The sequence below is a fragment of the Prionailurus viverrinus genome, chromosome X (genome assembly GCF_022837055.1).
Source record: "Prionailurus viverrinus isolate Anna chromosome X, UM_Priviv_1.0, whole genome shotgun sequence".
In the NCBI taxonomy this organism is placed as follows: Eukaryota; Metazoa; Chordata; class Mammalia; order Carnivora; family Felidae; genus Prionailurus; species Prionailurus viverrinus.
Genome location: NC_062579.1, coordinates 89,589,705 through 89,614,837, shown reverse-complemented (window position 1 = coordinate 89,614,837; position 25,133 = coordinate 89,589,705). Strand labels below are relative to the sequence as shown.

At 42.5% G+C, this 25,133-nt stretch overlaps 1 protein-coding gene across 13 annotated transcripts in view; it reads left to right on the top strand.

The window, feature by feature from the left end:
* Positions 1 to 25,133, top strand: part of KLHL13 (kelch like family member 13) — a 427,026-nt gene that overhangs the window by 367,055 nt on the left and 34,838 nt on the right. For 12 of the 13 annotated variants that reach the window (XM_047844695.1, XM_047844699.1, XM_047844694.1 and 9 more), the window contains one exon: positions 18,004 to 18,145. In XM_047844695.1, coding sequence (XP_047700651.1) covers positions 18,004 to 18,145 — 142 coding nt within the window. Of the gene's footprint in view, positions 1 to 17,573; positions 17,754 to 18,003; positions 18,146 to 25,133 lie in introns of those variants that run through there. The other variant, XM_047844701.1, reaches the window with a different exon arrangement.

Here is a 25,133-nt window from a genome sequence, read left to right as displayed (position 1 = left end):
GTAGAGAACCTTCAAAAAAAGAACCTTCAAAAGATATTACAAAGTTAGCTGGCACATGATTATGTGGCTGTTGCCATGCTGATGCCCTCAGTGCTTATGCAGAGGAAAACACAGAAATTTGGATGTTACTTAGTTAACATCTATGGAGTAAGATAGGAACAATAAAATAACAAATGAGGGTGGTCTATGCCACTCAGCTATTGAGCATAAACTGGGTTCTCCAGCAAGTTGGTATGGCCTGAGAAGTGACATTTCTAAACTTGGGAGGTGAGTGTGGGAATGTTCTGAGCTCAGAACCAGTTATTTAACTCTCTGGACATTGTCTGCCTTCCATTATGGAAGGTACAGGGGCTTGATTGAGTTTTTGATTTAAAAGGGTTGGAAAGCCGCACCTGGGTGGCTCAGTCTGTTGAGCGTCTGACTCTTGATTTCAGCTCAGGTCATGATCCCACAGTCATGGGATGGAGCCCCATGTCAGGCTCCATGCTGAGCATAGAGCCTGCCTAAGATTCTTTCTCTTTCTCTCCCTTTGTCCCTCTCCCCCATCCCCCAGCCTTTCTCTAAAATAAAAAATTTAAAAAAAATTAAGAGGGTTGGATCCTGTATTTTACAGCACTAACATTTCGAGCAGGAAACATCATGAGAATGATCCCACCCATCAGTGGGATAAGACCATGCTGTCTTGAAAAGAGCATACTTATAAGGGTGCCTGGCTGGCTCAGTTTGTAGAGCACACGACTCTTAATCTCTGGGTGGTGAGTTCAAGCACTCCTTTGGGTGTAGAGCTTACTTTTTTAAAAAAAAAAGAATATAATTATCATATTCAGGGGCAGTTCTTTGAATCCAAAAGCTGGAAGGAACCTTACAAATTATTTTTTGTCATACCTTTATACCTTGAAAGAGAATGCAATATTTATGTTGGATCACTTTTCCTTAATGCATGTTTGTATTTGATGATTTCAACCCATTCTTTTTTCTTAATGCTTATTTGTTTTTGAGAGAGCAAGAGAGAGAGAGAGAGAAAACACAAGTGGTGGAGGGGCAGAGAGAGAGAGGGGGACAGAGGATCTGAAGCAGGCTCTGTGCTGACAACAGAAAGTTTGATGTGGGGCTTGAACCCACAAACCTGAGCCACCCAGGTGCCCTGATGGTTCAACCCATTCTTAATTTATATTTCCCTTTTATTATTTTATCCCATTCCATCAACTATATTACAAATTAATGTTTAAGACTAGTTTACTACGGGGGAGCCTGGGTAGCTCAGTTGGTTAAGCGTCCGACTTTGGCTCAGGTCCTGATCTCATGGCTTGTGGGTTTGAGCCCCGTGTCGGGCTCTGTGCTGACAGCTTGGAGCCTAGAGCCTGCTTCAGAGTCTGTGTCTCCCTCTGTCTCTGCCCCTCCCCTGCTTGTGCTTTGTCTCTCTCTTTCTCTCAAAAATAAATAAAAATCAATAAAAAAATTTTTAAAAGACTGGTTTACTATAGAAGCCTCAACTACATTTGTCTTTATGGATGGGATTACACTGGAGGTTTTGTCTGCAGTTAGCTCACTTAATTCCTTATTAACTCATTTAGTTTGATCTAGCTTTACTTCGGATGGTCCCACAGAATAATTGAACCAGAATTTTGAAAAGCGTATGGATGTTCTAGGTTGTGAATAGGTTATACAATCCATTAGCATCACCAAACTGAAGCAATTTTCATTCATTATGAGCATTTTCTTTCAAAGGTTTTGTGCATATAATCATTTCTGAATGATTCACAACTAAACAAAAGTTCATGGAATTGGAACCAACATTTTGATCTTAAGTAGACCAGAGACCTGGATCATCAGAATATTTTTCATAGATATATTGCTGCACTATATAGACAGATGCAATAAGAGACTGCCTTTTTTTTTTTTCAAATGATTTGATGACCTGGAACAGTCTTTTAAAATAAAATAATAGAGGGGTGCCTGGGTGGCTCAGTCGATTAAGCGTCTGACTTCGGATCAGGTTGTGATCTCGCGGTCTGTGGATTCGAGCCTTGCATCAGGCTCTGTGCTGACAGCTCAGAGCTGAGAGCCTGCTTCAGTTTCTGTCTCCCTCTCTCTCTGTCCCTCCCCCACTTGCCCACGTGCACGCGCTCTCAAAAATAAATAAAACATTTAAAAAGTTTAATTAAAATAAAATAAAATAATAGTAAGGAAAGTTTATGTTATTTATCTTGTTTATCTGGTCCTTACGTGCTACATATGAACTGATACACTTCTGTACTAGGGAGTGAAGTTTGCAATTAGTTTTGTTACTGTGGTTTGTATGAATTATGCGGCATGGTATCTCTTTATAGATAATGGTGACAATTTATTATTATTTTTATATCTTTTAGCCATTTGGAGAGTAATTCTTTCTTTTACTATGATTTCTTTGCAAGCAAGTATCTGGCCTGCTCTCTGTTTACTTATCTCCTAGTGCAGTGTCTGGCATATAGAAGGTGTTCAGTAAATGTTGAGTGGATAAATGAATTTATGGAAAGTAGTTTTTAGGTTGGTTGCCTTGTGCAGATCATTTCACTTAAGAGTGTGAATTTCTTCATCTGATATATGCGCTAATCTAATACATCACAGTCTCGTTAGAGAGTAAGTTATGCCTATCTTTCCTATGGAAAAAAACTAATCCAAATTAGTTTGGATTCTGATTCTGTTTCTGGCTTGCTGATAAATACCATGATGCTGACACAGACTGAAAGTTATTTTAGTAGAAGCAATTTACCAATGACCAGAATACTTTAGTCATGGTTCATCAAAGAGTAATTTGATAAAGAAAATAAGATTATAATCTGTTCCAAGACGGCAACTACTCTGAAAGTTAGGAGTTATTTGACTTATTTGCAAGTATCCTTTACCGTAATGGGAAAAACTATTTTAGAGAAATTTATGTTCTGAAGCTAGTATGTTTGCACTGAAATGATAATGTGTTTTGTGTGTGTAATTGGAAAAAAGGAATGACAGAGTAAGAGAAAATGAAGTCTGACTAGGGTTTAGGAGACGTGAATTTAAAATTAGTACTAAAAATCATCCACGTTTGCTTATGATCTTGTTTGATACTTGAAAGGACTTCAACCTAATTGCAGAGGTTTAGCAAATATTAGATTTAAATTAAGTAAAATTTTCCTTCTATTAAAAATATTCTAGGTATGTCTCCTGAGGCAAGGGAAACACAAGCAAAAATAAACTGTTGGGATTACATCAAAATAAAAAGCTTCTGCAGTGTGAAGGAAACAACAAAACTAAAAGACAACGAAGTGAATGGGGTAAGACATTTGCAAATGACATATCTGATAAAGGGTTAGTATTCAAAATATATAAACAACTTACACAAGTCAACAATGAAAAAACACAGTCCAATTAAAAAATGAGCAGAAGACATGAACAGACATTTCTCCAAAGAAGACATCCAGATGGCCGACAAACACATGAAAAGATGCTCAACATCACTCATCATCAGGCAAATGCAAATCAAAACCACAGTGAGATATCACCTCACACCTGTCAGAATGGCTAAACTTAGAAACGCAAGAAACAACAAGTGTTGGTGAGGATGTGGAGAAAAAGGAATCCTCGTGCACTATTGCTAGGAATGCAAACTAGCGCGGCCACTGTGGAGAACAGTATGGAGGTTCTTCTAAAAATGAACAATAGAACCACCTTATGATCCAGTAATCGCTTCAGTGGGTATCTACCCCAAAAAATGAAAACACCAAATCAAAGGGATATGTGCACCCCTATGTTTATTGCAGCATTATTTACAATAGCCAAATTATGGAAGCAGCCCGAGTGTCCATCAAGTAGATGAATGGATAAACAAGATGTGGTATACACACACACACACACACACACACACACAGGAATATTACTCAACCATAAAAAAAGAATGAAATCTTGCCAGTTACAGCAACATCAATGGGTCTAGAGAGTATAATGCTAAACAATATAAATCAGAGAAAGACAAATGCCATATGATTTCACTCATGTGGAATTTAAGAAACAAAACAAATGAAGGGGAAAAAAGAGAGAGAGAGAAACCAAGAAACAGACTCTTCACTGTAGAGAACAAACAGATGGTTACCAGAGGGGAGGTGGGGGTGGGGGGAGATGAAAGGGATTAAGAGTACACTTATCTTGATGAACACTGAATTGCTATAATGTACAGCTGAAACTAATATAACCCTGTATGGTAACTATACCGGAATGAACATTTTAAAAAATAGGGGCGCCTGGGTGGCGCAGTCGGTTAAGCGTCCGACTTCAGCCAGGTCACGATCTCGCGGTCGGTGAGTTCGAGCCCCGCGTCGGGCTCTGGGCTGATGGCTCAGAGCCTGGAGCCTGTTTCCGATTCTGTGTCTCCCTCTCTCTCTGCCCCTCCCCCGTTCATGCTCTGTCTCTCTCTGTCCCAAAAATAAATAAACGTTGAAAAAAAAATTTTTTTTTTAAAAATAAACCAAAGAGTTTAAACTACATGGTTTCTACACATTACTTGGTTAACAATAGCAAAAGGGCATAGCTGTTACTGTGTCCGCAGACAACACGCTCTAAAACAAAACGGTTGATAGTTTGTGAATAGATTTGGGTTTTTCATGTATTTTCTATGTGTTGGATACATAGTTATTTTGAATTATTTTCTGGAATGTGCAATAGGTTAAGGAGAGCTGATCCAAGAAGCTTGGAACCCGAGTGTGGGATTTGGTTTTTGTTCAGGAAGCGGTGAGGAGTCATTGAAGACTTTTGAGCAAGGAAGTGACTTTCAGAGTTCTAAATACAGTCACCGTATGTGAAGTAGCTGTGCTGTAACAAATACGTAATTTACATGAATCACCAAATCCAAGTAAGAAGTAACAGATACCGGAAGTGTGGTGTACGGGCAGTGACCTTGGAGACAAGTGGTAGTTTGTTGACTAGACGCGGGAGATTGGGAAGCCGCAGGAGTCAAAGATGACTGAAATATTTTGATGATAACGATTGCCTTCTAGAATCCAAAATGCCCCATCTGTGGCTCTCTTGAATGCATGACACTTAGATTGCTGAACTTTCTTCAGTCTGCCCAGGCTTCCGGAAATGATCATCAGGAACTGTAGAGTATGGGGCACCTGGCCGGCTCAGTGGGTGGACTGTGCGACCCTTGATCTCGGGGTTGTGAGCTCGAGCCCCACGTAGGGGGGTGAGATTGCTTAAAACATAACACCCATAATAAAATCAAATCTTTCAGAGGTGTGTAGTCAAAGTTGTTTCCATTGAGAGTACCTTTAAAGAACCCAGTTTTTTCCTTAAAGTGGGATCTGTGAAAAGATTAGTTTTGGGAGATTTAAAATGACGTACCTGGTGTAGATGGGGTGAGTGAGGGACGTAGCATTTAGAATAGCATTTTCCAACCACCTGGGCAGATTTTTAACACCTTGACTCTGTGCCATCCTCACCTCCCTGGTGACTCTCCCCCGTCTCCTTGTCACCTGCATCTGAGAGTCGGAAATTAGAAGGTGGGATGTGAAACACTGCTTTAAAAGAGCGTAGGAAGGAAAGGAGAGGAAAGCTTGTCAGTTCTTGCTTAATCTCCCTCTTTCCTGCCTCAAACACATCAAGGTAGTACCTCATTATTCCTTCACAGTTCATAGCTAGCTTCTACAAAACACGTACACACGGTCCGAAGATGCTCCAATGATCTTCTATTTAAAATTCCCATTTAAGGGCACCTGGGTGGCTCAGTCGATCGGGTGTCCAACCCTTAATATTGGCCCAGGTCATGATCTCACAGTTAGTGGGATTGAGCCCCAAGTCAGGCTCTGCTCTGACAGTGTGGAGCCTGCTTGGGATTCTCTCTCTCTCTCTTTCTGCCCCTCCCCTGCTCACGCGCCTGCTCTCTCTCAAAATAAATATTTTAAAAATAAATTAATTAAAGTTCCCACTTAAGTGGCTGGCAAATGTGAATGTTTGACACCCACTGTGTCATACTGTTTCAATGATATGGTGTGCGTCTACCCTTTTGCAATTCCATGCGAGAACACATACTCTGTTTAAGCCAGAAGCCGTAATTTTCCTAAAAAGAAACACCTTGTCCCCAAACTGGCAAAATGCCTAATGAATTTTATTTTGCGTCTACTCCCTCCAAAAAAAAAAAAACCCAAAAACAAAAACCCAAAAACAGTCTGCCTGGTGGGAAATCATTACCAGTTTTATGAAGAATATTTAATACTTTTAGGTGCACCTGGGTGGCTCAGTCGGTTAAGCGTCCGACTTCGGCTCAGGTCATGATCTCACGGTTCAAGCCCCGCATCGGACTCTGTGCTGACAGCTCGGAGCCTGGAGCCGACTTCACATTCTGCGTCTCCTCCTCTCTGCCCCTCCCCACTCACGCTCGCTTGCTTGCTCTCTGTCAAAAATAATCAAAAACAGGAAAAAAAAGAGTATTTAATATTTTAGGTAAAGAAATACAGTCATGGTACAAAAACCCTTTCCCTAAAGGAGTCCTTCCTCCGTGCTACCGTGCTGTGGACAAAGACTCACACAAATATTTTGGGGGAGCATTTTTCGTTACTCACATCAGCATAGCTGCCTGTAGCTAGATCTTGGAATAGTGTCGTGATGTGGAACCAAACATCATCGTCATCTTGTTAAAAGTTTTCTAGGAGTGTAGCAAGATGGTGGATCTTGATGGTATTTGAGGAGACAAATCAAAAGCCATTTCTGAGGTTAAAAACTGCAGTTTTGGTGGTGGTGGGGGGGCGCCTGGGTGGCTCTGTCGGTTAAACGTCCAACTCTTTGTTTCGGCTCAGGTTATGAACTGGTGGTTCTGTGAGTTCAAACCCCACGTCGGGCTCTGCTGGCAGCATAGAGCCTGCTTAGGATTCTCTGCCTCCTCTCACTCCGCCCCTCCCCCCACTCACGCTGTCTCTCTCTCTCTCTCTCTCTCTCTCTCTCTCTGTCTCTCAAAACAAATAAACTTTAAAAAAAAAAAAAACCTGCGGGGCGCCTGGGTGGCTCAGTCGGTTAAGCGTCCGACTTCAGCTCAGGTCACGATCTCACGGTCCATGAGTTCGAGCCCCGCATCGGGCTCTGGGCTGATGGCGCAGAGCCTGGAGCCTGCTTCTGATTCTGCGTCTCCCTCTCTCTCTGCCCCTCCCCCATTCATGCTCTGTCTCTCTCTGTCTCAAAAATAAATAAACGTTAAAAAAAAATTTTTTTTTTTAATTAAAAAAAAAACCTGCATTTTTACTTAGACTATGACACTTGAATGTGTCGATAGGTGGGTGGGCTGTAAATAAAGGGGCTGTAAATATTTTTTGCATCTCCTGACGACTTGAGAAATGAAGGCACGCAATGGTTACGTAAGCGTGGTATAAGAGGGATAACTTAAAGTCTTCTTCTAACACAATTTTATGGACAAAACCCACCTTAATGGTGACGCAGATGCGTACAAAATGGAAAGCATTTTAATCTGAAATGTTATGTAAATTTGATCCTTTGCTTCCATTGGCTCCTTATCTGAGATGAGCTTGAGAGAAGTAGCTAAGTGTGATTCCCAGATTTGTCGGGTTGAGAGTCTGTCCTGTGATGCGCATATATTTTTTTGTGTTACCTTCCCCTCTCTGAAACATACTGGCTGCCATAGTAAAACATTGATTTGGTCACATCATATTAAAAAAAATTTTTTTTGATGTTTATTTATTTTTGAGAGGGAGAGAGAGTGAGACAGAGTGTGAGCAGGGGCAGGGGAGGGGCAGAGAGAGAGGGAGAAACACAGAACTCATAGTGGGCTCCAGGCTCCGTGCTGTCAGCACAGAGCTGGACGTGGGGCTGGAACTCACGAACTGTGAGATCATGACCTGAGCTGAAGTCAGACGCTTAACCGACTGAGCCACCCAGGTGCCCCAATTTGGTTACATCACATTAAACATGTTATATTGAAACGTGATCGATTCAGTAGTGAATTTTTTACCACATTCATTGACATAATTAGAGATGCCTGTAAGTCATTGCAAAATCGAGGTTGAGATTTGTTACATTTATTACACGCTTTGAAGACATAAAGGCAGTGGGACTCAGCCGCCACTAATACTTCTTAAAACATGGAATGCGGGGTGCCTGGGTGGCTCACGTCGGCTGGCCTTCCGACTTCGGCTCAGGTCATGATCTCATGGTCCGTGAGTTCAAGCCCAGCGTCGGGCTCTGTGATGACAGCTCAGAGCCTGGAGCTGCTTCAGATTCTGTGCCTTGTGCTCTCTCTGCTCCTCCCATGCTCATGCTCTGTCTCTGTCTCAAAAATAAATATTTAAAAAAAAATTTTTTTTAAAACATGGAATGCAATTGGCTATTACTTTGTAAGTTTAAAAGTCTTACTACTCTTTGGTTTTTTTGTCATGTTTCATTTTAAAAGAGAAATAAACATTCCCTTAAGATCCGGTCATGAATTATTGACTTTACGAAGTTCAATATAACTAGGAAATTCAGGCAAGGATAGGATTTTTACCGCTTGATTAATGATTCTCCTCTTCCCAAAGAGACTTGTCTCAGTGATTTCTAATTGGTTTTGAGTTTGTGGAATCAGCCTTTATAATAAACTCAAAAATTGGATAACTTGGATGTTTGAATATTTAATAAACTGAAATTTTAGGCAGGCATAAGCCCAATTCTTTAATCACACGCTCTCCTGTTGAAATGCACCATAGCTCAACAGTCAAATTTCAAAGTTGGTGAGGTCCAGATAATAGAAGTAAAAACGACACCTTGGTTAGCCAATCTCCTGGGAGCCAAAGCAAGAAGTCCTTTAAAGAAAGTTGGCCGGGGTATCGGAGCTCCCATGCCAGTTTCTTCATTTGAGGATTGAAGAAGAACAAGGCTTGCTCCCTGCCTCAGGTACAGCTAGACTTCTCCGTGGCGGGGCTGGTGCTGGCTGTAGGGTGGCTCACCCTTCCAGAAGGCTTATGTGTGGCCAGAGGATTATAACTGCTATTTTCTCTGTGGCCTGGGAAGGGGGTTATTGACAATGATGGGAACGCATGCTGTTTTCCCTAACTCACACCTACACACTCCCATCTCCCTATACCACCGTCTCTTACCTCCTTATGGCTTCTTAGGGCAAGGAAGCATTGACCTAGTTACTTTATATATCGTAGGTATGGAATCAGCATTTGGGAATTCATTCTTTTATCTCTACTTCAGGTATGTGTGTATGTGTGTGTGTGTATCTATGTATCTGTCTATCTTTTATCACAGTATTAATAAGAAACGTAAAGAATGAGAAATAGAGAAAGAATGAGAAATAGCTTGGCTCAAGCTTCAAAACGGAAGAATTTTCTGGTCTAGATACCTGACGCTCGATGTAGCTATATTGGTGTGTGAATTTTAAAAGAGGAAGAAAGACTTAAAAGTATGGCAATACGGTAGGTAGAGGGAGCAAACATTAGTTTTGAAGTTTTTCGGGGCCAGGATTGAGATATTTGGTGCCCATGCTTTATGGTTCGGGTAACTAACTTTCATTCTGTCATAGTTCTCTAACGGGGTATCATTTGTTGTTCCATTTGTTTAGCCCAATTCCCTCATCTGTGCTGTAGTGCTATTTCCGTGACAGTGATGGGCGGCTCTGGAATTCAGAATCTGTGCCTTTAAATGTTGATACCAGTATCGTAAAGTTCTCCCTAAACTTGATCTGAGCTGCGTACTAAGATATGCTACCTCCTTACCCTATGTGTGTTGGGAGAAGGGCATGAGAGATTTCTAGCAATGGTATTGTTTTAGCGGAGGTGGTCAAAGTGGGTGATTGTCAACTGAATTAATCCAACCAAAAACTTACTTTCCGTTGACAGAATGTGTCTTTCTGAGATCTTCCTTGTGTTTAGAAACGAAGCATCGAAACGCCAATTGCTTCAGGGCCTCTACTCTCTAGTGTTCACTTATTTTGGAGGGGCTCGGTGTAATGGGACCGTCGTGGGCTCTGGAATCAGACTCAAGTTCAAATCATAATTTGCCAGACTCATGGTGAAGCCTTAAACGATCTTATTTCTATGTTAAAACCGACATCGGCTATTTATTAATGTGATTTTATTTTAAACGTGACAGACACAGGCATATAGGGAAGCCTCGTTACTTTAGAAAATCATTTTGCCGTCTGACCCTGTCACCTTGAACCCTGTTTCTCTTCTGTGGATTCTGGTATTGCTGCAGCAGGAAAGAAAGCCTTGGGAAGATTAGCCTCTATTTTATATCGTACCTGCGAAAGAGTTCCGTTAGTGAATCCATTGCGAGTTGACAATAAGGTGCTTGCATTTATGTCATTAAAAATTAGAAATAACTAACCAAAGCTTTATCTTGCATGATTTCTTTCAGGCAAGCACCTCAGTAAGCGATACGTTCTCCATAGTTTCTTAAACGGCTATTAATTTATGCCTTATTAAGAAAAGTTGCAATGATATGTATGATTTCTTTGTGTAATGACGCTATAAATGACGTTTTAGTTGGGACGTATCTTTAAAATATTTGAAGCTTTCAAGTTTTGTTTTTCCTTCTTTAAATTGAAAATACCAGGCGTATTGTATACGTATTGCCTTACTTCATTGGAATTTTCTTTCTGATTTTTGAAAAACAATTTCCCATTCTTTTTGCTGAGTGTGTGTGTGTGTGTGTGTGTGTGTGTGTGTGTGTGTGGTGTGTATCATTCAGCTTTTGCCCGGGAGGGGTGATGAAGGATGGTTAAGACTGTAACTTTTGTGAGGTAGGATGGTTATAAATATCTTTAGCGTTCGATGTGGTGCGCGTACTTTGAATCTATAGAAAAATCAATGGGGAACAACTTTGCCCATCTTAAGTTTTTAATTTATTTCTCAAGGGTAGAAGGAAATACCTTGACAGATTTAGCACTCAATTTCAAATGAGTATGAGAACAGGTGGCTACATTTCTCCCCCACCTGCCGTGCCACTTTATCGCGAGAAATGTTTCATTTAGCAAATGCCGAGGCCGGCAGACCCTTCTCTGTTTCAGAGCAGAAGACACAAATGGAGGGGGAGTACTTCTTTGAAGTATTATTTGTGTTTTGTTTTGTTATTGTTGGTTCTTGCATACTCACCCACGGGTGCTGACTTTCAGTTATGGTAGCACCGTGACTCTGAGAAATTACAGTCTTCATGTAATCCTTTTAATGCTAACTTAGAGCCCCCTATTCTTTTGTTATAGTGGAGTCATGTTATTCAAGTACGTTGTTGGGCGCTGCCCGGCTGACTCAGTCGGCAGAGCATGCAACTCTTGGCCTTGGGGTTGTGAGTTCGAGCCCCACACTGGGTATAGAGAGTACTTAAAAACATTAAATCTTTTGAAAAAGGAAATAAAACACACTGTTGGCTTTAGCCACTTTGTAATATAATCGTGACCACCAAAAAGAAGTGCTGTGAGGCTAATTGGGAACTGAATAGAGGAAAGTTCAAGGTGTTATTCAGATACTCCTACCTTTGTCACTTTCTCTGAGAAATTTTTTTCCCCATCGGAAATTAAAAACAACATGGGAGGGGCGGCTGGGTGGCTTCGTAAGTTAAGTGTCCAACTCTCGACTTCGGCTCGGGTCATGATCTCACAGTTTCGTGAGTTCGAGCCCCGCATCGGGCTCTGTGTGGAGCCTGCTCGGGATTCTCTCTCTCTCTCTTTCTCTCTCTCTCTTCCCCTCCCCCACTTGCGTTGTCTCTGTCTCTCTCAAAATAAATAAATAAACTTTAAAAAAATAAATAAAAACAACATAGGAAAGTACAGAGAAGAGTTTGACGACGATTCGGAGAGTCTTGGGCAGCACTTTTTTCCTGCAAATCCAGCATCTTTCACGCACACCCTTTTAACAAGCTGGTCTTCATTTGACGTGTGCAGGAAGTGAACGTGCCAGGGCTTGGGTTGGCACGCACGATATCTCCACACACAAAAAAGTCAGATGTTTCACGTACTTTCGTGCTAGTAATTTCAAAGAGCACCAAAACGTCGCCTCTTCCTTGTCAGTGATATTTGACCTCACCTGGCTTTCTGCATAACATGATCTGGTGCTTGCAGTGATAGAAAGCAAGAAACTGAGATGTGCGTTCCATCATTTATCAAGTTGATACCTCATTTTTAAAACATACGACTACTCACTCCAGTGGACTGGGGGGAATTTCTGGTGGGTTTTTGTCTTTTGTTTTCTTGTTTTTGGCATGGAGTGTCAGAAGACCTTTTGACACTTTGGAGCCAAATAACGCAGTAATACTCTTCCCTTACTCACAGTGCATATCAACAAACCCAGTTGCTGTAGTGAATCCTGAGAGTACGGGTTCTTTATAGAACGTCTACCAACCTGATAACCTCCACAGAACTATTCACTGCAGCAAACATGTTTCAACCAGATGGACGCAGAACATTCTCCCTACCGGGTCAGCCATGTAATGCACAATCTTTCATTGTCCTGGTGTTCACCATAAAAAAAGAAAAAAGTGTCCATTTGATGGTTCTTAAAAAATTAAAAATTCCAGGAGCGCCTGGGTGGCTCAGTCCGTTGAGCCTCCGACTTCAGCTCAGATCGTCATCTCACGGTTCGGGGGTTCGAGCCCCGCGTCGGGCTCTGTGCTGACAGCTCGGAGCCTGGAGCCTGCTTTGGATTCTCTCTCTCTCTCTCTCTCTCTCTCTCTCTGTCTCTCTCTCTCAAGAATAAACATTTTTTTTTTAATTTAAAAAAAATTAAAAATTCCACTTGAGTGAACAGTGCCATGTAGGGAGCAGGGGCTTAATACATGTTTGCACTAGCAATTTCTCATTTAAGTTTACAGGTTGAAGGACGGAGTCTTTGCTTTAATTTGCATATTCTGGGGGTGCCTGGGTGGCTCAGTCGGTTGGGCAGCCGACTTCGGCTCAGGTCATGATCTCGCGGTCCGTGAGTTCGAGCCCCGAGTCAGGCTCTGTGCGGAGCCTGGAGCCTGTTTCGGATTCTGTGTCTCCCTCTCTCTGACCCTCCCCCGTTCATGTTCTCTCTCTGTCTCAAAAATAAATAAACATTAAAAAATTTTTTTTTAATTTGCATATTCTGGAATACTAATGAGGTTGGCCATTTTCCATCTATTAACCATTCACACTGAGATCCCTATGAGTTGTGTGCTCCTAACATGGACACACGTTTCCCTTGGGGGTGATTTTTAAAGTACGGTCATTGTTTTTTAGGCAAGATTATGATGTTAGCATCACCTTGTTAGCACGACAGTTGCTTGGACCTTCTGTTTCTTTTGTCTTCAAGTGGCAGTGCAAAGAAAGAGCGTAGTTTGTGCATGTTCAAGTCGACCACCTTTGCAGTGCTTTCGGGAAAATCATCAGGCAGTGCTTCTGGCTCTACCCTGTCGCTCTTTGAAAAAGTCGCTATTCTCGTAGAACAAGCACGGTTGAGTGGTTCGTGCACGCTCTGTGAAAGATTGCTTTTGTGCTCCGTGGTTGGTCATTGTCAAGAAAACCAGATCTGTCCGGTGGCAGTGGGGTGGGCTGGAGTGGCTTTGATAGCAAATACACAGACACAAGAAACAGATTTGAGTTTTGAACAGAAAATCGCTGAACATACTCTCTCTGGTGAAGAATTTTATAGCGTTGACGAAATGGGACTATTTAGGCAGGATTTGCTTGATGCTTTTCTTTAAGTTTGTTTACTTATTTTGAGAGAGAGAGAGACAGAGACAGAGACAGAGAGACAGAGAGATTTCCAAGCAGGCTCCGCAACCAGCAGCGATGAACCCGATGCAGGGCTCAAACTCACGAACCGTGAGATCACCACCTGAGCCGAAACCAAGAGTCGGAGCTCAACCGACTGAGCCACCCGGGCGCCCCTGGGATTTGCTTGATTCTGAGTTAGCATGTACAAGTGAATCCAAATAGCAGTTGTCTTAAGCAGAATTAAAAAATTATTATTCTCACACGAATTTATATAGAACAAAAGCTTTCCTGCACAATTGTCCTATAAAACTCCAAAGCATTATCTACTTATCTACTGTAAACACATGATTGTTCAAATTGTGGGGCTGGAAGAAAGCAGAGGTATTTTATTGTTAGGTAGCCTTGGAAGAATTAGCGGTAATTAATAATGCCACCGTGTTTCTTACTGCCAGCATTAACCTCGTGTAGGCAACCCTCAGACTGGGAAGTAATTTAGAACATGAAATTGCTTTAGAAAAATTTCCCTGAGTAGGTTAATCTCTCTATATCAGGTTTCTCAGTCTTGGCACTCTTGACATTTTTGCCTCGGTACATCTTTGCCGTCGAGAACTTCCCTGTGCGTTGCTGGGATGTTTAGCCGCATCCCACTAGATGAAGGTAGCACACACACTCCCTTGCGACGATGAAAAATGGCTCCTAACGTTGCCAAACATGGGGGCAGAGAAACAAAATCCCCTTGGCCCTCCAGCCCCTTCTGACAACCACTGGTCTTTACATTGCTTTTAACCATATGACTTAAATAATAAGATTTTTATTTAAAAAAATTGTTTTAATATTTATTTCTGAGAGAGAGAGAGACAGAGTGCGCGTGGGGGAGGGCAGAGAGAGAGGGAGACACGGAATCTGAAGACACACAATCTCCAGGCTCTGAGCCGTCAGCACAGAGCCCGATGTGGGGCTCGAACTCGGGAACCGTGAGATCATGCCCTGAGCTGAAGTCGGACGCTTAACCCACTGAGCCACCCAGACTCCCCAACAATAAGATTTTTAAAATGCTCTTTGTTCTTGGAATTACTCAGATAATCATTCCTTTAAGGATAGGTTTATATAATTGTGGCCTGGGCTTTGCTGAGAGGTTTTCTCTCCTTGCCATGTTGAAAACCAATGCTCGTCACATCCAGTCGGTAAACTTAATGAAAAGAAGACAGAGGAGAATATCGAATCTGCTGAGAAGGTGGACATGGCAGGTATTGTTAGTGATGCAGAAATAATAGGGAGTGTTCTGAATGGTAAAAAGTCAAAGTATGTTGATGAAAAGTCATAAAGAGGACGATTTTAGTGAAGCCTTCTTCAGCTTTTGAAGGAATTAATTACAAAGCCAACCATATTATCTTGCCGAGAAAAGCCTGCATTTTCACATCCTGCTTTTCAACTTTAAGAGCTAGAGACAAATGACAAGTAAACGCGTTGTTATCTGTAGTTTCTTAAAAAAAGTGATTTCCAGGATATGTCGTGGGCACAGTGCGGCTTCAGCTTTCTTGCTGTCCCTTTTACATCTGTGGTTCTATAAAAATGATAATTGATGGTCATTTACGGCACTGCATGAGAAAGAAATGTCCACAAAAATGAGATTCTGTGTTCATTCAGATGGCATACGTTGCACTTCTCAAGTGCCACGTTCTGTGCAGGGGTTACGGAAAATAATAAAACATGCTGCTTGGATGTTTCATTAAAATAATTCTGTCTGAATGGAAATTTTCCGGTCAGGGGATGCCAGTCTATTTCCCACTTTTCCAATTGATTCTATCATTTTAAATGTCTGCCTGCAAAAGCTGTTTAAAAGGGTGTGGGACTGTGTGCATGCTGTATGTCATGTATATAATTTAATTCTTTTTAAGGCTATTTCTGAAATTAGTAGAAAGCTATATTCATTTTCTTTTATGCTTGTAAAAATCTTATTTAAATGATTCTCTTTATTAAATATCCATGAGAGTTGAATAAAACATGGTCATATATTATTCATTTTTGGTTATACCATGGCTCTAATATCATTAAGAGGAATTGATGTCACCCTTGAGGCCAGAACTTTTGCTAATTGTTATAGGATTTAAAACCATTTGGTTGACGTGAGCATTCAAAAAGCAGGATCTTTATTAATACGGTAGAGTCTTCAAACTGTTTTCTTGTTCAGACTGATCAACTGAGATTATAGGCATGGTAGTGAACAAGTGAAATCTTCATGATACCGGGTAGGCCAGAGTTAGAAAAACAAATAATTTGGGAGGCCCGGCTGGTTCAGCTGGTGGAGCGCGCGACTCTTGACCGCGGGATTCGATCCCCATGCTGGGTACAGAGCCTACTTAAAAAGAAAACCTTAACAAAGAAAAAAACAATAACAATTCCACACGTAGGAAGTTAGAGGTAAATAGCAAACGCGGAGTTCTAGGGCTTGCAAATCTTTTCTTCCTCCTCCCTCCCCGGTGTCCATTTTAGCAGTCTGCATCGTGAACGTACAAACCCATTCACAGCCACGGGCTCCCTGCTCTTAGATGATTCAGAGACACTTCTGGCATCGTGTACCTAAGGAAACGCAGGCCTGCTTAGTCTACGATAATAAAAGGTGGTACTGTGGTAATCAATTTTTAGTGTTACCTGGGGCTCCCTATTAAGTAGTTTGCATATTCTCTATGAAGACTAACTGACCTGGGGCGCCTGGGGGGCTCAGTCGGTTGAGCGTCCCACTTCGGCTCAGGTCGTGATCTCACGGTTTGTGAGTTTGAGCCCCGCGTCGGGCTCTGTGCTGACAGCTTAGAGCCTGGAGCCTGCTTCGAAGTCTGTCTCCCTCTTTCTCTGCTCCTCCCCCACTCGTGCTCTGCCTCAGAAATAAATAAACATTAAAAAAAAAAAAAAAAAAAACTAACTGACCTGTTGAATGCCAGGTCCCCCAGCGCTTTTTATGGATCCTGAAAAATTATTAACGTAATACGTACATGGGCATAGTTTGCATTTATTATTCCCACTTTTTATTTCTTGGAAAAGATGGAAATGCCACTAGGCTGTAGCTGTTTAACTAAATAATCCCCAAATGATGAATGAGAGATACTGCTAGAAAAAGAAATTAATTCACATATAAAATTTTTGTTCAGTTGGGGGTTGATTGGAATTATAACTCAGGGGGAGGGTTCCCGAGTGGCTCAGTCGGTTAAGCACCAACTTAGGCTCGGGTCATGATCTCGCGGTTCTTGAGTTTGAGCCCCGCGTCGGGCTCTGTGCTGACAGCTCAGAGCCTGGAGCCTGCTTCGGATTCTGGGTCTTCCTTTTTCTCTGCCCCTCCCCCGCTCACGCTCTGTCTCTCTCTCTCTCTCTCTCTCAAAAATAAATATTAAAAAAATTTACAAAAAAGAATCACAACTAATGACAGAAGAGGAAGCAGTGTATTAATACATCAGTTAATCTTTGACTTTTATTAACAAAGTCCGCGGAGTTTAGAATCATACTAGATGTAGATTCAAATCCTGACCCAACTACTTTCATAATTTTGTGACCTTAGGTAATTTATTTAAACTTTTCTGTAATCCATTTTTCCCTACCGCTAATACAAAGGAAATAATAATAGTACCTCTTGCTTTGGATTGTTTTTTTTTTTTAATTTTTTTAACGTTTATTGATTTTTGAGACAGAGAGAGACAGAGCATGAACGCGGGAGGGGCAGAGAGAGGGAGACCCAGAATCCGAAGCCGGCTCCAGGCTCCGAGCTGTCAGCACAGCGCCCGACGCGGGGCTCGAACTCAGGGACCGCGAGATCATGACCTGAGCCGAAGTCGGACGCTTAACCGACTGAGCCACCCAGGCGCCCCAACTTTGGATTGTTTTAAGGATTATACGAAGTCATGTGTGTAAATTTCTTGACAAGTACATGACGCATAGTGACTATTCAGTACATGATAGCTGTTATTTTTCTCTTTCCAAAATTAGGTATTCCAAAGTAATTTTAACTGTGAATAACACAATTTGATGTTGCTGCTACCACAACAGTACACTACCAAAAGCAATTATTCCGGCACTAAAAACACAAAAACCCTCCGTGAGTATAGTCTTGAACCAGCCTTTAGGTTGATTTCTCACTTCCAATTTATCTTTTCCGACCTCGAAAACGTTTTCCAAATACCTGTCATTTTCGTAGCAGCCTCAAATGCGACGAAACAAAATGCAGTCTATTCCGGAGTCAAGCGATTGGCCCTCGTGACTGATTGTCTCCCTAAATGAGGTCTTTATCGTGAGTTTTTTTATCACCTTTTAATTGGCCTCTCTTTCCGATTTATAAAAATCTTCAGATCTCTGGTGGAGGACGAAGACCAGCACATGAAATTGTCCCTCGGAAGCAGCGAAATGGGTCTCTCGTCGCATCTGCAGTGTTCCAAGTCAGGAACCACACGCATCTTTACCAGCAACACCCACAGTTCCGTGGTGTTACAGGTAATCTGAGCGGTCTCTTCGGTGATTTTCAAGTGGCCCCAGAAACCACACAGGATGCTTGTGACGTGTGACGTGATGGTGGGGGCCGAGGGGCGTGCATGTGCGTGGACAGAGTGCCTGTGGGAACTCTCTGTACTTTCCGTTCTCTTTTGCCGCGAACCTACAACTGCTCTTAAACAATTGAGTTTCGTGATCGCAAACAGAGCAAACAGACCTCAGAGAAGAAGCCTTGAGTGGAAAACTACATACCTTCCTGATGTTCAAAACAAAAAAGCCCCAGAGTTCGTTATTTGTTTTGTTTGTATGAAGAAGGTCTTGCTATCGGCCACTTTCCCAAAGAATGTTAGGTCTGGGAACATTGACTGTCCATTTTGTTTCAGCCAATATAAATATCACAGTGCCCTACGCCAAATTTTCTGGTTCCTCACTCATGACCTGTTTTAACTGTCACCTTGTTATCATAGTTCTGAAGATCATATTTATTGGTGTCTCAGCTCATTGACAGTAGTAGTAGGTGTGGGAGTATAGATAAGGACAGCCGGACGTAAACACACTGATAGATGTAAGAGGTAACAAGCGCCAAAGGACAGGACGGAAATACAATAGAAAGCCAAGAGAAAAAAAAACCAGATATCACAGACTGCGATGTGGTTGGGGCGCCTGGCGGCTCTGTGGGTCAAGCATCCGACTTCGGCTCAGGTCACGGTCCCGCCGTTCCCGAGTTCGAGCCCCGATTCGGGCTCTGTGCGGACAGCTCAGAACCTGGAGCCTGCTTTGGATTCTGTGTTTGTCTCTCTCTCTCTGCCTCTCCCCTGCTCGCACTCTCTCTCTGTCTCTCAAAAACGAATAAATGTTAAAAAAAAAAAGGGGGGGGGGCGCCTGGGGGGTGGCTTAGTCGCTTAAGTGTCTGACTTTGGCTCAGGTCATGATCTCACCGTTCCCTAGTTCGAGCCCCACATGGGGCTCTGTGTTGACAGCTCTGAGCCTGGAGCCTGCTTCGGATTCTGTGTCTCCCTCTCTGTCTCTGCCCCTCCCCCGCTCATGCTCTGTCTCTCCCCAAAATAAGTAAACATTAAAGGAAAATTAAAAAAGAAAGAAAGAAACTGCAATGTAGAGCTAATTAGCATAAGGATAAGCGGTCCCAGTACTTTTGACCATTGTGGACACTCCTTGACCTCTGAGGGCATTGCTGAATTAGAATAACAATATAATACTGGATGTCCATCAGTGTTTTCTAGATATAATCAAATCATATCAGTGTTCCCTCTAGGGAGATGGGAAAAAAAAAGCAGTCTTTCTACCTGTATTTTCCGAAGACATCTCCCCAGGTGAATTTCTTTTTTTTTTAATTTTTTTTTAACGTTTATTTATCTTTGAGACAGAGAGAGACAGAGCATGAACAGGGGAGGGGCAGAGAGAGAGGGAGACACAGAATCGGAAACAGGCTCCAGGCTCTGAGCTGTCAGCACAGAGCCCGAGGCGGGGCTCGAACTCCCGGACCGTGAGATCATGACCTGAGCCGAAGTCAGACGCTTAACCGACAAGCCACCCAGAAAAAAAGAATGGAAAGAATATGTTAAATGAAAAAAGGGGCAGGACAGAGGCGGCATCTGTACACGATGAAATATTCTTCGGCTATGGGGGCGCCTGGGTGGCTCAGTCGGTTAAGCGTCCGACTTTGGCTCAGGTCATGATCTCACAGCTCGTGAGTTCAAGCCCCGCGTCGGGCTCTGTGCTGACAGCTCGGAGCCCAGAGCCTGCTTCAGATTCTGTGTTCCCTCTCTCTCTGCCCCAACCCACTCGCATTCTGTCTCTGTCTCTCTCAAAAATAAATAAACATTAAAAAAAATTGAAAAAAAAGAAATATTCTTCAGCTATGTATAGGAAAGAAGATACTGACACACACACACAACAGAGATGAACCTTAAACACATTATGCTAAGAAAGAAAGACGCTTGCCACGAAAGCTGTCTTTTATATGATTCCGTTCATACAAAGTGGCCAGAACAGGGAAATCCCTAGAGACAGGAAGTAGCCTAGTGGTTGCTTTGGGTTGGAGAGAATGTGAGGATTATGAGGGTGCTACGGGGCCCAGGGTTTCTTTGTGAGATGCCGAAAATATCCTAAAATTGTGGATACGGTTGCACGTGTTATCTTGAATGTACCCCAAACGGTGAGTTGTGTGGTATGTTAGCTAGATCATCATCATCAATCAGAAAGTTACAGGACAACATGTATCACATAATCCCATCTATTGGTAGAAAAAATAGACAATATGTGTACCTATATATGAACATAAATGCACAGCCAAGGTCTGGAAGCATCAGGGTGGCTGGTGAATGTTGTCTTAATACTTTCTGCCCTGTACAATCCCGGCCCTGTTTAATTTTTTTTACAATGGAAATATTCTTGGGTGTCACCTGTGTAATTTACAAAATACCATTGCTGGCAGACAGTCTCTCCTTTGCTCCTGCCTAATATATATATATATAATTTATTATTTATATTTATGAATCAATATAATTAATTTTTATTAATATATGTTAAGTTGTTGGCGAAACACGTATAGCTGAGTCTTAGACACTTAGCTATATGGCGTTTTAGTTCAGGAGGGACAGTGATGTGAAAGGAACTAGAAACTTTGTATTGAGCAAAGGTGACCTTTCATCGACTGGCCTTTTTTTGTGGTGATGATGCTATTTTCCATGGTGGCTGAGAACTACCGGCCTCTACTGCTGTTGGAGGACCCTTGCTGTCTTTCAGAGTCAATTAAAAATGATGTTCTCACAATCGGAGATTTTTTCCCTACAAGCACTGACAGAGAACTTTTTTCCATATCTGATCTTAGGTGTGTGGTTGTCAAGGGAACAAGTGAAAGAAGTGTTTCATGTGTAAATGCTATCATTGTTTTAAAATTAGCAGAACTACAAACTTCAGCTCCAAAAGGCCTTCAAAGTAGTTGTCAGGGGAAGGGATCCCTGGGGAGAAGCCAGTTCATGAAGTCTCACTCAGCAGGATTTACCCCCTGGAAGACTCTAGTGGGAAAGGTGTGAGTTTTGGCCCCAACCGGAATCCTAATTGTACCACCAGCTGATTTATGTGACTTCGGGAATCTTCTCTCCTCTCTGGGCCAGTTTCCTTATCTGTGATATGGGTAGGGGATGTGAGGATTAAATGCGACAATTAAAGTAAGATACATAATAAATACTCATTTGGGGGCACCTGGATGGCTTTGCCCGTTGAGTATCCGACTTTGGCTCAGGTTGTGATCTCACGGTTCTTGAGTCCAAGCCCCGAATTGGGCTCCCTGCTATCAGCACAGAGCTTGCTTTGGATCCTCCGTCCCCCCCTCTGTCTGCCTCTCCAACCCCTGGTGTGTGCGTGCGCTCTCTCTTTCTCTCTCAAAAATAAACATTAAAAAATTAAAAACAAATATCCCTCTCATTTGAGCCAAACGGAACGTGTCGGAGGAAAGGTAGCTGACCTCAAGTGATGGGTGTGCCAAATGAGGCATCCGTGTGGTTGACCGGATCAGTTCTTGCAGATTCCTCATCTCCATTAAACAGGCTTTATCTAGCAAACTAGGCTGTCGAAGAAAGTGCCTAAAGAATTTTCATACCTAGTAGGCTTGGATTCCTAGACCCTTGAACAAATCCCAGGAGACTCCGTTTTACATTCCCACCCACAATGCATGAGGATTCCGATTTTTCCATATTCTTGCCAACACTAATTTTCTGCCTTTTTGATTCTAGCCGTGCTGGTAGGTGTGAAGCGGAATCTCAGGGTCTTGATTTGTCCTTCCCTGATTGCCAGTGATGTTGAGCGTCTTTTCGTTTGTGCTCGTGGCCATTTGTGTCTGTATCATCTTTGAAGAACCACCCAGTTCAGATCCTTTGCCCCATTTTTAGTTGGGTTATTTATCTTCTTATTATTCAGTCGTGAGAGTTCTTTATGTATTCTAGATACAAATCCCTTATGGGAACATGATTTGCAAGTATTTTCTCCCAGCAACTTTCTTTTTTTTTTTTAAGTTTATTTTTTGAGAGACAGAGAGGTGTGGGGCACAGAGAGAGAGAGAGAGAGAGAGAGAGAGAGAGAGAGAGAGCAAGTCAGGAAGGGGCAGAGAGAAATCCCAAGCAGGCTCCACACTGTCAACAAAGAGCCCGACGCAGGGCTCGAACTCACGACCCGTGAAATCATGACCTGAGCCAAAATCAGGAGTCAGATACTCAACCGACCGAGCCACCCAGGGACCCCTTTGGTTTTGTAGTCCTCTGTTCTGTCATAGTTGCCTTGCCAATCCCCTATGCTTTATGCATTCAATCATCTGATCTTTGTTTCTGCTTTACCTTAGTAGAGTTCACAGGACAGAGAGTCAAGGCAAACGCTGGGAGACTTGGGACTTGTCACTGTTCTCTTAACGTATATATTTTTCCGCACTTCGATCTTTGCACCCATTTCCTCTTCCTGAAATGCCTTTATTTTCCTTTTTGTTTCTAGTTAACCCCTACTCACACATAATGATCCCCATCTTTTTTTTTTAATGTTTATTTTATTATTTTTGAGAGAGCACGTGAGCAGGGGAGGGGCAGAGAGAGAGGGAGACACAGAATCTGAAGCAGGCTCCGGGCTCCGAGCTGTCAGCGCAGAGCCCGGTGCGGGGCTCGAACCCACGAACTGCGAGATCATGACCTGAGCCGAAGTCGGACGCTTAACTGACTGAGTCACCCAGGTACCCCATAATGATCCCCATCTTAAATTGTACATAATAAAACTGGAATTCTGGTTTTGCCCTCAACTCATGTCCTTCCCACTACAGTTATGCCGTGGGTAATCCTGCAGCACAGGACTTCTTAAAACGGTCCCTCCCATTGGCCTGTTGCCCTGACAGCTACTTTATTTTATTTTATTTTTTAATTTTTTTTTTTTAACGTTTATTTATTTTTGAGACAGAGAGAGACAGAGCATGAACGGGGGAGGGGCAGAGAGAGAGGGAGACACAGAATCGGATGCAGGCTCCAGGCTCTGAGCCATCAGCCCAGAGCCCGACGCGGGGCTCGAGCTCACGGACCGTGAGATCGTGACCTGAGCTGAAGTCGGAGGCTTAACCGACTGAGCCACCCAGGTGCCCCACCCTGACAGCTACTTTAAATGTCTTTTGAAGCTAGAGTTCGTGTGAGCCAGGCAGAGTTAGTGGCTTCTATTCCTTCCTCTGCGTCCTCGTTAATATGACCTATCAGTGCGATCCACAACTCCCAGGGTCCAATTTCTTGTTTCTGTATGCCTACAATCTAGTGCTGGGGTACACGGTGAATGCTTAACAAGGGCCCGTCATCATCATCATCATCGTTATTATTGTTATATTTATTATTGTCATTAAAAGAGATAATATATACAAAGAGCCTAGCCCATTAGCTGGCACAGAGAAAGTACTCCGTGCTTTTCGTTGCTACTATTGGTATTGTTTGTGGAATAAATGAATTTGAGTGGCAGTTATAATAACTTTCGTGTATACTTGCTTCATTGATGCTTTAAACAACATTGGGAGGCAGAAAACCCAAGAATTGTCTCCATTTTATAGATTGGGAAACTGAAGCTCAGGGAGCTTGAACACAGGTTTTCTGACTGTAAATTTGTTTGTATAATCTGTTTTTACGATTAGTTTCTTCTGATCTTGCTCTAAACTCTGTCATCTTTTTGAACATAATGTCTGTCAATACTAAGTTTTCATTGACGGTTAAGTGTAAGAACATTTATTAACTAAGGCTGACAGATAATTTGTTGTGAATGATAGAGCAAAGATTCTATTCTTTTTTTTTTTTTTAAGATTTTCTTTAAAGTAATCTCTGCATCCAACGTGAGGCTTGAACTCACAACCCCGAGATAAACAGTGATCTGGAAGTCAAACACGGGTGAGGTATCCTCAGAGTATTAGCTCCTGACTTGCTAATAAATGTCAGCAATAAACTGGTTGAGGTGACATTACTAAATGAACATTTGCCCGTGTTAACTAAAGAGAGAGAAAAGATGTATCACTTTATGCTTAACAGCTTTGTAATAAAAAGTCCACTAAAGTGAAAAGAAAAAGTCCCATGGTCTTCAGATTGAGCTAGCCAGGTGCCCCATAAAGATTTTATTCTTTCTTTTTTTATGTTTATTTGGATATTTTGAGAGAGCGAGCAAGAGAGAGAGAGAGAGAGAGAGAGAGAGTGTGAGCAGGGGAGGGTCGGGGAGAGAGAATCCCAAGCAGGCTCCGTGCTGTCAGTGTGGAGCCTGATGCGGGGCTCGAACTCAGGGACCGTGAGATCATGACCTGATCCAAAATCAAGAGTTGGACATTCAACCGACTGAGCCACCCAGGCGCCCCATAAAGGTTTTATTCTTTTTTTTAATTTTTTTTCAACGTTTTTTATTTATTTTTGGGACAGAGAGAGACAGAGCATGAACGGGGGAGGGGCAGAAAGAGAGGGAGACACAGAATCGGAAACAGGCTCCAGGCTCTGAGCCATCAGCCCAGAGCCCGACGCGGGGCTCGAACTCCCGGACCGCGAGATCGTGACCTGGCTGAAGTCGGACGCTCAACCGACTGCGCTACCCAGGCGCCCCCTAAAGGTTTTATTCTTAATAGAAATAGTAAAATTATGCAGAACGTCTTCCGGCATAATTAGAAAAATTAGGAAAAAAACAAAGCAAACAAACAAAACAGAGAAAAAAAATTGTCAACTGCCGGTTGGACACATCCTTGTTAGGACAAGGGAGGCCATAACTGTAGTACCACGTTTCAGCTAGTGGCCGTGTATATTAATTGTAGAATATTTACCTAGGTAGAAACAACTTACTTCTTTTGTTTAAAAAATGTTTATTTATTTTTGAGAGAGAGAGAGAGAGAGACAGAGGATGCAAAGCAGGTCCTGCGCTCACACCAGAGAGACAGATGTGGTGCTCAAACCCACGAACCGCGAGATCATGACCCGAGCCGAAGTCAACC